Here is a 16,166-nt window from a genome sequence, read left to right as displayed (position 1 = left end):
TTAATTGTATCCATAGGTCTAGAAATAAAGTGAAAGTTCAGAAAAACAGTGCAAAGTGCAAAGTGCAAAACAGGATGGCATATATTCACTATGGAAATCAAACCATACTTCAGGACAGACAACTTCTTTTTCATCTTCCATGGCTTGTTTCGCAGCGTGGCAATTAGTTTCTTTTTTTCTTCTACCTCTTCTTTCAGCTTGGCCAGTTCCTCCTCTGTAATTGGCTCCTCCTCAGAGTCAGAATCAGAGCTTCAAACAAAAGTGGGAACAAAAACCATCACCAAAACTCAGAAAAAACAGAAGTTTTCACTGAAGGACATACTTGGTGTTAATTCTTGTTAACCTTGAGACCTAGATAAATGCCTTCAATGTTGCACAGAAGGGAGGACACAGCTCACTTAGACTTGTTATTAATTTTAGTATGAAAGGCAAAGCCTGCACACAAAGTGCAGAGCTGCAGCTGAACCAGCACTACCCCCAGAGCATCCCATGGAGAGTGGGCAGCACTCTTGGGGAAGCGTCTGACAGCCACTGATTGTTCCTGCAGGAGTAACCAGCCTCCTAAGAGTCCAACCCAAACTCACAATGGGCAAGTAAGGACACTATAACTGCAGCCATAAAAATGAACTTGTTCACCCCACTTCAGTGTGCCACAGGACAGAGAAGAGACACCACAGCTACAGCAAAGACAAGTTTAAACACCAGACAGCCCATCCACTGATCAAGGCAGTAACATTTCAGAGATAGGAAAGATTCAAAGCCACATTGCAGCAGGGCTGTGATGTGTCCCACTACTCAGAGTAAGCAGATGCAATAGTAATGGCATCTCGATGTGTTGTGTTTATAAGCTGAACTTCTTATTCACACACTGGTTTGTAGTATCTTTGGAAAGCATTGCTGATTAAGGCAATGTCCACTCTCCTAAAACCTGCTGTCCTGGTTTCAGCTGGGATAGAGTTAACTTTCGTCTTGGTAGCCGGTATGGGGCTGTGTTTTGGGTTTAGGATGAGAACAATGTCGATGATACACTGATGCTTTGGTTCTTGCTAAGTAGCGCTAAGCTGTTGCTAAATAGGTGCTAAGTGGCGCTCACACTGGTCAAGGACTATTCCATACCATATGACGTCATGCTCAGTATATAAGCTGGGGGAAGAAGAAGGAAGGGGGGGACATTGGGTATGATGGCGTTTGTCTTCCCAAGTAACCGTTACGCGTGATGGAGCCCTGCTTTCCTGGGGATGGCTGAACACCTGCCTGCCCATGGGAAGTAGTGAATAAATTCCTTGTTTTGCTTTGTTTGCGTGCACGGTTTTTTTGCTTTGCCTATTTAACTGTTCTAATTTATTTTATTTCAATTATTAAACTGTTCTTATCTCAACCCACGAGTTTTTTCCCTTTTAGCCTTCCGATTCTCTCCCTCATCCCACTGGTGGGGAGTGAGCGAGCGGCTGCGTGGTGCTTAGTTGCTGGCTGGGGTTAAACCACGACACCTGCATATATATTCTTTTCTGTGAGCAATCTTACAGCTCATATAATGGCATATAGCAAATCCTTAGCAAGAGGTGTCTCTTCTTATGCCACCAAACAGGAAAATGATAAAAAGAAAATCATTAGGCTCCAACTTCCTGCCCTAAAAACCTGACAGTGATGACTACCACTAAGTGAGACCTTAGTAAAAGAAGTTTGATGTGTTTCTGTGTTTCTTGTTGTATTTTCTTTTGTCTTTTCTTTTTTCTGTTTTGAATGTTTGAAAATGTACTGCGCGGGGGGGGGGGGTGTTAAAATAATTTTCTAGTTTGTTTGGGGAACAGTTCATTCAGACTTTATCAAGCAAGCAGTTTTCAGACTGTTTTGCTTATAATTTACCTTTCTGCGAGTTTGATATTCAAAATGTGATGTCAGAACTTAATGGTTCATTACCTAAGTCACCTAATTGTATAGTTTCTATCCTCTGGATAACTAAAGAATTATGAACTTTTTCTTCTACCAAAACAGATAAGACAGCTGTAGAAAGATTTGTGTGACATAAAGATCAAAGGGTTTGTTTGTGTGACATAAAGAACAAAAGGGTTTACCAGCAAGAATATTTATGAAAAGTTTCAAAACAATCAAATGCAATTAACGCAAAATTCTTTTTGCAGTACAGCAAAATACAAATTTCTCATTGGCCATCTACCTTTAGTTTTCAGGAAATACACATCAATATAGCAAAAGCTAAAGGGGATCAGTTTAAAAATTTCAGACACACAGGAGTAAGTTAGCAAAGGAAAGAAAGAGGCTTTCATAGTTATCACATAGCCTACTATTAAAGACTTAAATGCTATTTATTGAAAAGACTGTCACATTAGAAAGTTGAACCCATCAGCCATAAACTTTCAGACTTCATGTGATAAAACACAGTGTCACAGAAAATATAAATCTACAGAAAAAAAAACTGCTACTGAACACGAGATGTGTTCTGGTATTGTGATGAGCAAGTGAAGAACTATATGAAAAGTTAAGCCAAATGGATGAAGGTCAATAAAAAGATTTGTGCATACAATTTTGAGGCATTATAATGGAAAAGAGTCATGTCTTTAAGAAGAACAGAAGGATTAAAGGAGTCTGGTTTTGAGAGAGCTTTAAATTTTTATTTTTTACAATCAGCTGTTTTGCATTTTATGAAGCAGACAGCAACATGCCTAATATTGAGGATTTCCTTTGACAGAAGATTGCTGGATTATGCAAAATTGAAATTTGCAATTTTACGAGACTGCAGTGTGAGTGGTGGGAAATATGAGTGGTAGGTGCTAATGCAGTGAGCTTACTGAGGAAAGGAAGCTAAGCAGAACACAAGAGGTAAAGCAGGGATAATACTAGCTTTTGTGCCCATTGCCCACTACTGCTTTGTCTTTGCAAACACATCTCATCTTTCATTTTTCACTTCCCTTTGGAACCAGAAAATAATAAAAATTCCAAATTTCTTAAACATCTTTAAGAAATCAGTACTTTCAAGAGTGTTTACACTACACAGTCAGATTTATGCAGTTCCAGAAAATTTGTCCTTTAGCTCAAGGAGTTGAACACTATGAGATTCAAACCAGGAAATCAGAATTCTGTCTTCTGCAACCAAAAGTGGTAGCCTTTCATGAAAGGTTTTGATTCATACATTTGAAGGCCAGAAGGTTTCACTGTGACCTTCAGGCTAACACACAGCATAAAGCATCAGTAATTAATTTCACATCAAGCCTCCATCTTCTTTGGCTCAGTTTCAATGCACACAATGCATCTTTTCCTAAGTCAGGAGAGCTCTTGAAATCAATGGCACTTCCTTAAATCACACACATAATGAACTTGCTCATACTATTAATCTGTGGTTTGGTTTTATGCCCATATTGTGCCTCTGTGTTTTGGTTTTTGTTTCATCTCCTCTTTATGTATGTAATCTACTTTTCTCATTATTTTTGTAAAAGCCATTTTATAGAGGTAAAAATTAAGATGAAAATGTTTTCTTGGAGCTTGGTTGTTTTCCTTGTTTCCCTTGTAGGGAAAAGATTGATAGCTCTTTAAGAGTCAAGAATGATGAGTGAATAAATTTGACTACATTCCTTTCTATTTTTTGTGAAAATTCTATTGTTTATTGATAATCCCCGTAACATCCCCCAGCACTTAATGCTCTTCAGCAGTCTTCCTGCTAGCAAAAAGATGCAGTGACTATACTGCCTTAATCTTCCATGTACCTCTGGACTTTTTCATAAGCTTTATACTCTTCAGTAATCCCACTGAAAATCAGTTGCTTTGCTCACATATAGACCTATACAGTAAAAACAGAAATTGCACAGGCTAGGCAGAATATAAGATTCCTTTTCAGAGGATTTGTAGCTCAAGTGACTGCATATGGTTTCTATCCAAGACCAATCAGTCGCAATCAGACAAGCCAGTAAATAATAAAATAGCTTTTCAACCTAGAAATATCACAGATCTTCACAGTGAGACTATAAGGAGCAATTTATCATGAATATTTTTGGGATGATGATTATGAACAGTGTAGAGCAGGGCCTCCTCACACCCTCATTAACAGGTAAGAATCAACGACATCAACAACAAATAGCATCTAAGAGCAGATTTAAAACTTACGCAAAAATAACTCCTTTCACCATGGAATTACCCTGTGAAACTCACTACCACATATTAGCAGAGATCAAAATAATCAGGTTAAAAAAAAAAAAGATTCAACACAGAGTTTACCTAGCATTCCTTTATGTCCTTTATTGTGGAATAATTAGGGCGTAAAGAGGGTTTCCTGATTTAGGTGAAAAATAGTGGGGAGGAAGAGGGTTACAGCACCGGATTGTATTGATTTGTACTGTGACCTAGCCAAAAGGGGCAGTGTTTGTAGAGGTTAGCAAAATCCACAATAACAGCAGCAAATACAATATTATCTCCCTGTGGAATAATACCACATTCAATTGTTCTTTTCTTTTTGTTTCAGTGTTTTTTCATATTTTTTTTCTTTCTCAACGTCTTATTTTACTCTTATCATGCTTTTTCATGCTGAAGTGTCTTGGCAATTAAAAAACTACATCAGCAAGATGTACTTTTAAACAGTATGTAGTATTTCTTGTGATAGATTGTCATGGACTTGCTAGACAGGCTATATTTCTATGCGGCACCCTTCTCTTCTGTCCTGAAGGTTTGCAAATCCTTTATCTGAATCACAGCTGAACTGATTACCAGCCTATTTTCCATTGTTCTTACATTTTTTTTCTTTTAAAATTCTTTTAAAATATTCGTATATATATTACTCTGCAATCTTGTCAGCCGGTCTCCTAAAAGTCTAAAAATATAATATTCTTGAGGTATCTTCCAGTGCATCCTCAGTTTTTCCTCAGATGTTATGCTTATTGCTTCAAGAACAAAGTCTTTATCCAGGTAGCAATTTCTAATTATTTAGCCCAAACATACGTATTTTAATGTTAAGAACTTTGGAAGACAATGAAAAACATTGTGCTCTCATTCAATTTTATATTTTCAGTGGTATTTTTTTAATTAACATTCAATAAATGTTTACAATGGATGACAATAATAGGCAAAGGAACATGGATTGACACATTCATGACTGTTGTTATACAAGTACAGGAAATTGCACAGAGTGGTATAATTGTCACCACAGTGAAGAGCCAGCACAAAGAAAGATTTTAGACATTCTTGTAGTGAAGGGAAATGAAGTAGAAGTATATTGAAATGGGATCATGGACAAATTAATGCAACAGCATGTATTACTGTATTTTTTTCTTTCTTTTGACTCCTGCTGTGCTCTCCAGTGATGCCTTTGGGAACACAAGCAGCTGTAGCAAGTGCTGAATGGGGGAAGGGGAACGTCTCTCCCTCGCCACTGAGATAAGCATGCCTAGCTCCATTTGCCCCATTATACACCATTCCCAGGGGTTGTTTGCTTTCAATAGCACAAGAAGAGACAGGGAGCAAGAGAATGCAGGATGGCAGGAAAATACAAAATAATTTTCTGAAGGGCTCCGTGTCAGTGAGGTCTTCCAAAGACCCCAGATTGCATTAAATGCTTTGGAAAAGTGAATGGTAATATTTCAGAGGAAGTGAGTGGGAGACAGACTGGAAAATCCCTTCTCAGTCCTTGGTTCTGGGTTCTTGAAATTTTGGCACTGATCTTTTATAAAAAGCTGGCTCAAACCTGGCTGGAAAACAAGATCTCAATCTTGTGAAGTGTCAAGATTTTAGTTCTGCACTGGAAATAAAACTAGACCTTGGGTCTTTGGAGGGTTATCAGCTTGTGGTTTGGAGGATTTTAGTTTTGGGGAAAGGAAAAAGCAAGAAAGATTTCACCTGTTCTCACCTCTCTCTGTCAGCCCTCCTCTGTCACTTTGACTCCCTTTCTCCAGAGAATGGCTCATAGACTTATGATATTTAACTACAATAAGGGTGACCCTGGTTTGAATTCCTGTTCTGCCTGACCAGATTTGATCTAATCCTCAGGGTATCAGCAGTCGCAGAAGGGCCTGGCTGATAATTTCCTGAGGTCCCATGCTGAACCTACGACAAACCCCTGACTTTATTCCACCGAAGTGGGTATGGCTTTGTGGAAAGTTGCCATTTCACTCAGCCAGCATTTCCTCACTGCAGGAAAAAAAAGTATCTGTCCAGCTCTAATCAGCTGTAATGAGTAAGGGAGTCATACTGACTTTTGGTATTTCACAGCTACAAATGAAAGCAGATTTTATGTAAGATAACCATCATTTTATATTAAAAATATGTATATAAAAAATAATTTAATGAATTACCCAGATCCTGATTTCTTTTTGTCTTTTTTCTTCTTGTTGGCCTTCTCTTTTTTCCCTTTCTTATCAGGCTTTTGGTCCTGTTTCTTCTCATTTTTGCCTTTCCCACTTTTACCCCCTTTCTCATCTTCCTCGTCTTCATCATCTTCCTTGGATTTCTGATTTGCCTGGTTCTTCCTGGCTTTTGCAGGGTCCCCATCAGAATCACTGCCCTCATTTCCAGCTGCTCGTCCCCGTCCTCTACGGTTTCTGTGCCTGCGATGCCCAGCTCTCCTTGTCCCGTCTTCGTCATCCTCATCCTCCTCACCACTACACCTGGCTCTCCCTCTGGCATGTCCCCTTCTGGTTCTCGGTGTTGCTCTCTTGCCCCCTTTGTCTATCATGGAGGGAAAAAACCACATGAGAGAAGGCAGTATGTTAGAGGGAGACTTTCCTCCTCCTTCATTCATACAGATAATCAGAAAACATCTGAGTGTGGCCTAAAAGTTATCCACGCTACTGACCTGTTTCTTTGACACTTTCTTCATTCTCAGCTGCACTGCCATCTTCATTGTCAACATCACTGCCATCTGTGGAGTGAAAACAAAGGCCAGTGCATATGAAGTGTGAATCATTCGTTAGGAATTCACGGGTTTTAAGAAATTCTTGGCAATTACTGCATTGCACTCTCTTACACCATTTCACAAACCCAGCTTTTGGGAACATGACAAATAGTTTTCAAGAAGTAAGATGAAGATAGAAAAAGTAGTTACGCTTTCCTTCAGCACTCAAATAAGTAAGCCCCAAAGTGATGCCATGAAGAACTCCCTCTCATGGAAGAAATATGTAGGACAGGAGGACCCTCAAAAAGAAACACAATAGCAATATCCTACAATTTGAGGAAAAGAACAAGGAAGATGAAAATGCTTCTCAGGCAATTCTCAGAGATTTTCTAAAACATATGAAAGATAATCACGGGCTGAGATTAAAGAAAATTAAAATAATCATTTTCTGATTTGACTGACTGGAGGGCATGAGGCTTCATAATTGTAGCATGGCTGAAGAGTGCAATCCCAGAAAAAAGAGGAGATGTACTCTCAGTTCCAGCAACCAAATCTCTAAGCATAGTGACAAAAGTTGACCCAGCTCGCTCATATGCTATACCACAGTCCTCTTCTACCACTCAGGAGATGATAAAAGCATTGGAGACTCTACAGAGAGAGACTATTTACAGGAGCAAGTAGTATCTCTGCTCAGAAACATCTTTGGTTTGGGCGGGATCTCTTGTTTAAGTTTTTTAGTCTCAATAAGTTCAATAAGAGATGCTGTCTCTGCTACCCATCAATAACCAGGAAAGTATCCAATTCATTTGCCTGGTACACTCTGAAACTGGGATCATGCATATGTAAAGAAGAAAGAAAAATACTCCTCTCTTTCATACACATTATATCCATCATAATATTTAATTAATACGCTCTCTGCAAATATTGGTATGAACATATTATTTAATGGGTCACTCCTGAAACTGCTAGTGGTATTCACCAGCAATGTTTCTTCAGAAGCAATCCAACTAATAGCTGAGAAGCCAGGAGTTAATAGGCTCTTTTGAGGTATCTTTAAGACACATCAGTGAAATTATAGAAATATGTGGTAGTAGGAGATTAATGAGAAAACTAAGAAATATTATTATGAATAGAAATAGGCAGCTGTCATTCCACTCCTATATACCATGTATGTTCCAGATGTATGTTGTCTAATTTTCCTTCTGTACAGACAGGACAGGTGACATGTCATGATCATGTCATAGTTGCATTTTTCAGGCAAGGAGAAACTACAGTTATCTTTCTTCTTCACTCATCTGTAATACTTTTGAATTTTTCTTTATATTCTTTATATTCTTCTTTATATTCTTTTCTTTATATTCTGTCTTTTTTCACCCATGCCCTAGTTCCCTAGTTCCTTTTATAAATTTTACTAAGCCACTAATGATTCATCAAAAATTTAGACACAAATTGATTTATCTAGGGACTGCTGTAGCTAACTATCAGGCACAACTTCGTAGCTTTACCCACTACCAGGGTCTTGTTTCACTGTGTGCAATGATGGGCAAAGGGTTATTATCCAGAATTTGACAGAAATTTTAAAACTGGGACATATGCTGGGAGTCTAAGTTCCCTCCACAAAACATTTCATTGTAATTACATTTTCTATCATTTCCACAGCATCTGCACAATATTTTTTTTAAGACTATGCAAAATGTTATCAGTGGAATGTGAAAATAAGCGCTCCTTTGTTCTGTTCGGACATATGCCTTCTGCTGCTGACAGTAACAGGATCTCCATTTGACAAAGATCATTACATTGCTATTAAAAGCTTGCAAAGATGAAGACAGACACTTCTAAAGAGACACTTTGCATGCAACAATAGGGCACAGTCTTTTATTGCAGCTAATGCTTTTGCTGATCTCCTCCAGCCAAACAGAAATTCCCAGGGAAGCACTTTAATGGTACAAGATTGGCCTCACTGCAGATTCTGATGAATGCACACAACAAGCAAACAGGTTTATCACATATACTGAAACATGCATTAGCAGTGAAAGTGTATCGTGCTCGAGCTGACATCATATCGACATAGTAGTGAAAGTGACAATGGACTATGCAACACAGAGGCTTAAGCAGGGCAGAAGGTAGCTGTTGGGGTTTAATTAATTCTAATAGCATAAAGGTAACAAATGCACTAGTCTGAATCCAACATTTCAGGTAAAATAAAGTGTTAAACTAATTAATAGATTTCAGGCTGCTTGAAGAAATTACTGGGAACAATGCTAGAGAGTATCTGAATAGTGACTCCTGCATGTTTGTCTTTTTTCATCTAAATGGTCAAGCACATGAGAGATATAGAAAAGGTTTTTAAAGAAATTAAGAAAAAGCATAAAATCAAACAGAAGCATATAAAGCCTAGAAAAAATGAGCAGTGATTACATGAAATTATGCAGCTAGAAGAATAGTGGGTACTACAGACATACCCAAAGAGCATAAATGCAGCTTCAAAAGTTATTTCTGCAAAAATTTAAAATTACAGCTCCAAACTGAACTTCAGAACATTCCTGCCTCCACAGCCCCATGCTCATAACGAGATGAAACGTGTTAATATGATGAATGTTGGGGGTTTGTCCTTCTCATTCTGGTGAGAATAACAGATCTCTCCAAGGTCTTGGGGTATGAAAGCATTGTACAAGAATTTATTTTTAAAAGAAGCTGGAAGCCAAAGAGGACCCTCTGATTCTCCAGTTTCCTCGCACTCTTCTTTATGTCATGAGCTATGTCACTAGCATAAAAGCTGAAGTTCAGGGTAGAACCAAAAGTTATTCACTTGTATCAGCCATGATAGCAGTTGGTGCTGTTTAGGAGGAACAAAGTCACTGAGAAGGAGGGATGAAGGACCTTTACCACCCCTGAGGTCTGTCCTGAACAGCATATATGCATGCATTCATGTAAGATACATAGCCAGCCCACACCACACCCACATTACAGCTATCCCTGGAGAATTGTAATTCAGACAAGCTGTATTAATAATTGTCTTTTTGTGTTTGGGGGTTTTGCATATGTCATTAAAAGACCAATGTTGTTAGTTGGTTGGGTATTTGAGCAATAAGAGAGATAAATAATCATTACAATGTTTAACATTATTTTTATTATTAGAAAGCTGTTTCAGGTCATTAACTCTGTAATACTTTTTAAAGAAGAAAGCAAGAAGCTAGGCAGCTCATAACTCAGCACTTTAGCTGCTTGTGGCAAAACCTGTCTTACTGAATTATTGGAGAAGCACTTCAATGATACACAAATTACATTTTATCGTGACACTAAATCTAAATGCAGTTTAGCACTAAATTTAAATGTTGTTCTATAAACCACAATATAGAGAAACAGTAGAGTGCATTCCTCAGGCACTGTATTATCATCCTATAGGAAAACTGAAGAGCATTTTTGATACTCTGGTTTGTTAAAATAGAAATGCATAATCTTTGATGCAGGAACAAAATCATCACTATGTGTGATCCTTTTAGGTCTATATACTTGTCTTCTGCTTTTTTAAACAGATCTTCATCTAATCCCACTTATCAAAAGTTTAGTGAATCCTCCACTAAAAACTAAGTCTCACTAAAGCACCGTCTAGAATTACTCATTGTTACAGAAAAGGATTGATAGGATCTCATTTCTTCACAGTATTAGTATTCATAGGGCTAATATCAGTTTATTAGGCTTTGAGTCAGCTAACTTGAGTTTATGTTACCAAAAGCAAATTATTGCTCAGCTGTGACGTCTTCCAGGATACATCATCCTGCCCTAAGGATACACATATCATTAGGTATATTGGCAGCTATATTACATAACTCCTCATGCTCTAGGAAATGCAATCACTTTCTGAATTTTTTTTTCCACAGTAGTTTAAGGGAAACTTTCTCATCTTTCTAGACTAAGGGCAGAGAAAGTGTAATCTGAGTAGGCTATCATTTTACTTGAAGTCTTACTTATATTTTAGACTATAGCCATAAATGAGCCCACAAGACTACAGGAGGGTGTCCTGAATATGAGCTCAGGCTAACCTGCAAGTCAGAGACTGCAGTGAAGACAGAACATCAGACAGCTCAGGAAAGAGCTCAAAATGTTGACATGTTGGCTGGTGAGGAAATTAAGGACAGAAAAATAGGTATACAACCATAGGAATTTTTGCTATATGAGGTGGCTATTTAGCAGATTGTGTGGGCTGTTGTACCTTATTTTCCCAAGTTGTTTGTACACCACTTATCAGGGGGTACTACTCAGATTTCATGTTTGGGGTTTTTTTTAAACTTATTTTATACTGACAAAGTTTCATTGATTTTTCACTGTGCGAGGGATAATGATTCTCAGAACTACTCCCTAAAATATGGCCCACTGTTGCAATATTACTGTTCAGATTGCTACTATGTAAAACTGACTGCTGCTAAGCAGTTCTGCATGCTGGTGCCATAAAAAAAAAAAAATCAGTGATCTGAAAAGTAGTCTGAAATTCAAAAACTGCTATCAGAGTTTTTGTATATGTTATAAAATATATTTCTACTATATTAATTAATCATCAAACGAATGAAATGGATCATATGCAGATAGAGCCTTGCAAGCAACTATTGTGTCTTCCTCTGGACTGGCCCATGTTGGACTTTTTTCAGTGCCAGAAAGACGTCAGCCTAGATAGCTAATAAACTGGGTGCCCAACATGTAGAAATATCAGCAATGTGAGATCACGTAAGACTACAAATGCATGTGAAGTATTAGTCAAAAAGAACAGGAAGAGTTGTATAATATTCAATTCTAGGTATTTACATATGTTTCCACACTATTCTTTCTGATCATGTAAATATGAGAGTGTCTCACAACACTTCTGTGAGGATAAATGTCACTAGAAGTAACAGCTGTGAAACACACCAGAAATGGTATACCAAGATCTCACAGAAAGTTTATGGCAAGAGTGAATTGGTGCAGACTTCAACATCTAAGATTTGAGACCTTAATACTATAGACCCCATCCTCTTAGTGTATTTCCAAACAATGAGAAAAACGGCTTGGCCCACCTTGGGCACAGGAGAAGAGGGCTTGAAACACAGAAATTACAAATAAAAATTGCATTTATAGAACAACCGGAACACTTAGGATTTGAGACCATGCTTGATTTTTCTTCTATATTCTTCCTAGTTAGTGTTGCAATTGTTTCTTCCAGTAGACTAAAATAAAAATCACAACCCCCAAAAATATCCTGTCGAGCAATAGCTATGAATTTATGAAATAAAGTAATAATTCCTATTCAGTTACACTCACACTAGCAAATGTAATGCTTTTTTTTCTGCACCTGAATTGGCAAAGTTGTAAATACTAAAGTAGGCAGAATATTTATACTACAATGTCATAAAGCCACTAGTGTCTCGGGAGGCTTATTAGTCTAACATATATGCTGTAGCGTGCAGAATTCTACACTCAAAGAGTTTCTAGAAGTTGCCTGAGGGGCAATAAGCTTTGTCTCTCTGAGATTGCCACTAAAGGGAATTTGCCCAACTAATTTTAGCCCAGTCAACATTTGAAAATTACAGATGAGGACCACAGGGAACAAATGGAATCCATTCAATTCACATCCATAAATTGCTCATTTGTTTTCCACTGGTATGGAAAAATTACAAGTGTTCTACTAAAACAACAGACTGAGCTCGCATAGATCAAGTTGGCACTGTGGCTGGCATTGGGCACATCATCTGATTACACTCTTCTTTCCAGTTTCCTTCTGGTCTGTACTTACACACCACGAGGTTTGAGTGTTGTCTGTCAGTTTGTGGGTCAGGACTTCTCATAGGCAAAGTTCCCCTTCAGGGATAAATAAGTTTATTGCACAATTTCAGGGCAAGAATTTTAGGCCAAAACTGATTTTGTTTTTATAAAACCTACAGAAAGCACAGTAGGAAGATAATTCAGTTAGAACCCCCCAGTATATCATCCTCTTCAAGCAAGCATGAATAAAAGTTTTCAGGACACTGTGTCTTACACTATCTCTGTGGATACACCCACATTTCCCTACCTATGCCAGACAAAGACCTAACCATGTAGTGCTTTGTCCTACCCAGGGCTAGAGATCTGACAAGCTTGCAGGACCCGTTGGTTACTGTAATAAAACAAGGAGAAGCCACATTCGCATTGTGTTTTCATCACACAGTTGGCTTGATGATCAGCAATTTTTCATTTTCTTTGCAGCCTTTACTGCAAGAATTAGGATCAGAATATTAAATGTCCAATGCATTCTGGGAAGTGTGAGACTGCAGTAAACCATACCAATCTGACACTTCCAGGTTCTGAAATGTGATTTACTTAGCTTATTGTCATTCATTCATAGTACTGTTAACATGGGAAGAACACATGTTAATATGGAGAAAACAGTTTCTGTTTCAAGTTACAAATGTAACATTCTTAGTGGATCCGAAGTCCATTGTAATTTTTACTACCTCGTGAGAAGACAGCTCTTTTAAGGTTGATACCGACAGCTAACCAGCTCACCGCAGGTTCTCTTTATTATTTTTAGATGATAATAGGCACTTTCCATCTGATCTCTTTTAAACATCCAGTCTGAAGATTTGTGCCCTAAGTGTTCTTTTCCTGTATGAGAGGCCTACAACAATAAATTCACATTCATGAACTTAGTGTAATGAATCATACATTTCCTACTATCATAGATTTTGCAGAAGATGTTATGAAACAAGAAGACTGGCCAAACCATGTCTTCACTAGAGCTAAAGATATCAAAAAGCAAAAATGTATGGCCCTAGACTGCATTTTTGCAACTGTTGGGGTGGTCCATTCTTTGCAAGAAAATTCCTCAGGACAGTCAGCAATGATGAAGCAAAACCTCCTGTAAAGAAACTGCAACTAGATTAGTGCCTGAGCCCTGTGCTGACCACCTCCAGCCCTTGGAACATTTTAAGTCACAAGTGGACTCAGAACCACATTCTGAAATTGTCTCATAGTTACTTTTAGTGGAGCTCCAGCTTTTTAAGTCTTCTTAAGACTGAGTCTTGAATTTACTCACATGATCTGATACCCAAATAAACTTGTAGCTGTCATTAAGGTAGTTAGACTTTATTATAAATTATGTACAGGATAAATGTTCATGCAAAATGTGTCAAGGAGTGATCATGATTCTGCAACATAAAGATCTCAACCTTCTCCAGTTACAAGATGTGTGGGTTTTGTTCACTGTGGGAATGCTAACCTCTGTACTTTGAATGAATAATAAAGTTACTGAATCAAAAGATAAGTCAATTCAGTCAGATATCTGCAAGTAGAAGGCAGATATTTGCAGTAAACTTAGAATCGTGATATTCTAAGAATTTGTTCATTAGAAATGCTTATAAAAATGTGTATGTTCTATGCTCATTTTGTTTCTTACTCAGATTAAAATTCTGCTGAAGCTGGTAAGTATTTTGCCTATGCTACATTAAATTCTGTGTTTCTCCCATGTTAAAATGAGCTCCATTAGCATGTACTGCTTGAAAATTAAATTGGTCAGTAAAGGGACTTGTAGAAAAAACAGGAGGAAACAAAAACAATGAAGGTGCTCAGACAACAAAAGGAAAGAAAATAGGATGAACTTTTAAAATGAACTACATGTTATATTCTGCCGAAATACTAAGGAGTCCCTTTTGGTGTTTTCTGTGGAAGCAGAACCCATTTTATTACTATTGCATATTACAAGTGTGGATTAAAAATATAGAAAGCACTGTTTAGTAGTACCAGCCCTGGTACTTAGCAAGACCTAATGAATTCATTCAGAAACCAGTCTAGAATAAGGACCCTGGCAATTTTCTTCCATGCTGAAGGTCAGAAATGTCATGCCTGTTCCATAAGAAAAAGATCCATATTTTGGAAAGAGTAGTATTGCCTATGAGAACTGAAAGCACTTCCCAGATCAAAGAGCTGCCTTGCACTTTGCCAGAATAAGCCATGAGGCTTTATCATCCTACAAAAACATTTCTTACATCCAGAACAGTGCGGTATCAGGATAGAAATATCGTTAATCTTATGAATAATGTTTGACAATTGATACCAAATACTGAAAGCAATAAGAAAAGGAGGCATTGCCTTTGTGCAGCTTACAGAAGCCACAAAATACCCTTGTTTTCTTAATCTTCCCTATAAACTACATATAAATGTAAGACAAGTAACAGGGCTGTGGTTGCACTCTTGATTTACTAACCAGTGGAAAGTCACAGTGCCATGCTACAACTAGCCAACTTACACAGCAAAGCTGCTTTCAAAAGCCAAGTAAAATACATTTCTGAACAAAAGATAATGAATTGTGGCAAAGGAGATTTTGTATTAGAAAGAAGAAGAAAATAACACTTGCACACTGTTCAGCTACATGCAGAAAATTAGTATGTCCTTAAGATGTATAATTATAGTTGTAATTACCATTTCCTTCAATGGTGGCTGGCTTTTCATGTTTAGGCATCGTGACTATATTTCACAGGGCTGCTCCAGCTGCTACCTGTATGAGAGACCGTCTGAAGGTTGAGTGGTTCAAGATGAAGTGTACCACATCAGCATCGTCCTGTCTGTCACTGAACGGATAGCGCTGGTGAAGTTTCACTGACTGAAATATAAGAAGATACTAATTTCCTAAGTGATTAATCTTTCATGAATGTTTAGTTTACTATTTAGGGTTGGCATGCTAGGGTCAAAAGAATGGAATAAGTTGTTCACCTTCTTTATTATTATTACTGAAAAAAGAAAAACTCTCCTGCAATGTACTTACTTATGACTGACAGTAATGTTGAAATGCTCAAGTGCCTTACTGAGCAAGGATGTTGCACATTGTCCACATGGGCACACTCTGATGCTGTATACAGGTCTACACTTCAGCATGTCGAGGATGTTACGTGGATTTTTATTTTCCTCATGAAAGACAACTTTTACCTTAGACATATTTAAATTGCATAGCTTTAACAGCCTGACACTGATTTAAAACATCTTAGCAAAAGGAGCTGGATGCTGGTATGTCTGCTGATTTATATTTGCACCTCCTTGCAGTTCTGTTAAGACTCCTTGCTTCTGCCTTTATGCCGATACTACTTCCTAAGTTTACCAGTTTTACGCTGATTCACCTTGTACCTACAACACCAGACAAGCTTAATGGTGAAACAAAGCAAAAATTTAATTAACAAGACAGGTCAGGCTTGGAAGTAAAAGATTCAAAACAACTTGCTACAAATAAAACGACAAGTTACAAATAAAACAACATAAAATGCAATTCTCGATCTGTACATAACTAGATAATTCCTTCATAGCTTCCCCAGTGTTCCTCATCTGGAATTCTTTCAGT

At 37.7% G+C, this 16,166-nt stretch overlaps 1 protein-coding gene across 1 annotated transcript in view; it reads right to left on the bottom strand.

The window, feature by feature from the left end:
- The window catches only part of TMC1 (transmembrane channel like 1), a 70,422-nt gene extending 55,126 nt beyond the window's left edge, over positions 1-15,296 (bottom strand). The window contains 4 exon segments of the mRNA XM_009474376.2: positions 109-249; positions 6,294-6,666; positions 6,794-6,859; positions 15,257-15,296. Of these exon segments, the coding sequence (XP_009472651.2) occupies positions 109-249; positions 6,294-6,666; positions 6,794-6,859; positions 15,257-15,296 (620 nt within the window).
- Between the last annotated feature and the right edge of the window lie 870 nt (positions 15,297-16,166).

The sequence above is a fragment of the Nipponia nippon genome, unplaced genomic scaffold (assembly GCF_047370975.1).
Source record: "Nipponia nippon isolate SJK-2023a ecotype South Korea unplaced genomic scaffold, ASM4737097v1 scaffold_8, whole genome shotgun sequence".
Taxonomy (NCBI): Eukaryota; Metazoa; Chordata; class Aves; order Pelecaniformes; family Threskiornithidae; genus Nipponia; species Nipponia nippon.
Note: the sequence above shows the minus strand (reverse complement) of the source record. Positions and strands in the feature narration are given on the sequence as shown.